Source organism: Anopheles cruzii, unplaced genomic scaffold, assembly GCF_943734635.1.
Source record: "Anopheles cruzii unplaced genomic scaffold, idAnoCruzAS_RS32_06 scaffold05244_ctg1, whole genome shotgun sequence".
Classification (NCBI taxonomy): Eukaryota; Metazoa; Arthropoda; class Insecta; order Diptera; family Culicidae; genus Anopheles; species Anopheles cruzii.
In genome coordinates this window covers 1-1,038 of record NW_026458829.1, presented here as the reverse complement: position 1 = coordinate 1,038, position 1,038 = coordinate 1, and the positions used below count along the sequence as shown (strand labels likewise).

At 47.0% G+C, this 1,038-nt stretch overlaps 1 protein-coding gene across 1 annotated transcript; it reads right to left on the bottom strand.

The window, feature by feature from the left end:
• Window positions 1–81: 81 nt before the first annotated feature.
• Window positions 82–537, bottom strand: LOC128277272 (splicing regulatory glutamine/lysine-rich protein 1-like; the record flags this gene model as incomplete). The annotated part of the gene is made up of 2 exons (XM_053015713.1): window positions 515–537; window positions 82–450 (listed from the first exon to the last, which is right to left on the bottom strand). Coding segments are annotated over exons 1-2 (392 nt in total), but the record flags the coding sequence as incomplete, so codon positions are not given.
• Window positions 538–1,038: the final 501 nt, after the last annotated feature.

Here is a 1,038-nt window from a genome sequence, read left to right as displayed (position 1 = left end):
TACTGACGCTCTGTGCACTGAGAAGAGAAAAGATTGTTTAACCATATATCACGGGATTCGAAACGATCGGTGGGCACTCACTACTTGGTGGCCTGCTCCCGGAGTTTTTCCCGTTCCTTCTCCCGTTCTCGCTTGCGGGCCGCTTCCCTTTCGCGTTCCTTCTCTAGCTCTCGTTCACGCTCCTGTTCACGTTGTTTTTCTCGTTCCTTTTCGCGCTCCTTCTCACGTTCCCACAGTTCCCGTTCGCGATCTCGGTAGTCCTCCCGGTGACGCTCACGCCGTCCACTGCTGCTGTTGCTGCTCGAGGACGAAACGGATGGTACCACCACAACGCTGCCATTGTTGGCCGTTGATCGTGAATTTCCCGATTTGCTGCGATCGTGACCCGCCGACCGTTTCTTCTTACGGTCAGGCGAAGCCGATTTGCTGCGAGACCTTCGTCGATCTTTCCTGCAGGACGTTGAGAATGTCAGTAATGCGGGCAGGATCTATCAATGGTACGCACCAAACTTACCCATTTTCACCTGTCCTTGTCATCCGGCAAAAAGGTTGCAAACGTCCGGCGGAAACGTTAAACAGTGGTGTTTAAGGGCGTGTGTGTGTGTGTGTGTGTGGTAGTAGTCAGTCGATAAGTGGAGAAGCTAAACAACTAAAAGAGGAATGTGTGTGTTGTCACCTGATATAGTAAGCGAATCATCGGGGCTCAAACAAAACAATAGATCGAAAGCGCTTCCAAACAACAACGCTTGCTTGGTTGTGAACGAAGTCGAAGAAAAACCTTAAGTGATGCCAAAGAAAAAAAATGACAGCTGTCAGTTCGATAGCCGGTGCTGATGGTTCAAATTCAGGATATATTTTCATTTAACGTTTTAAAAGTCTTAGTTTTCCATATCAATTCAAGGGCGATGTGATATGAATTCTTCTCTACTTTACTGGTAGTAATTATTATTTTTTTGTTGCATCTAACGTTACGAAGTGCTACGTAATAACCGACAAATTGGTTAGTCAACATAGTCAACCCTGCCGATTGAAAAGGCT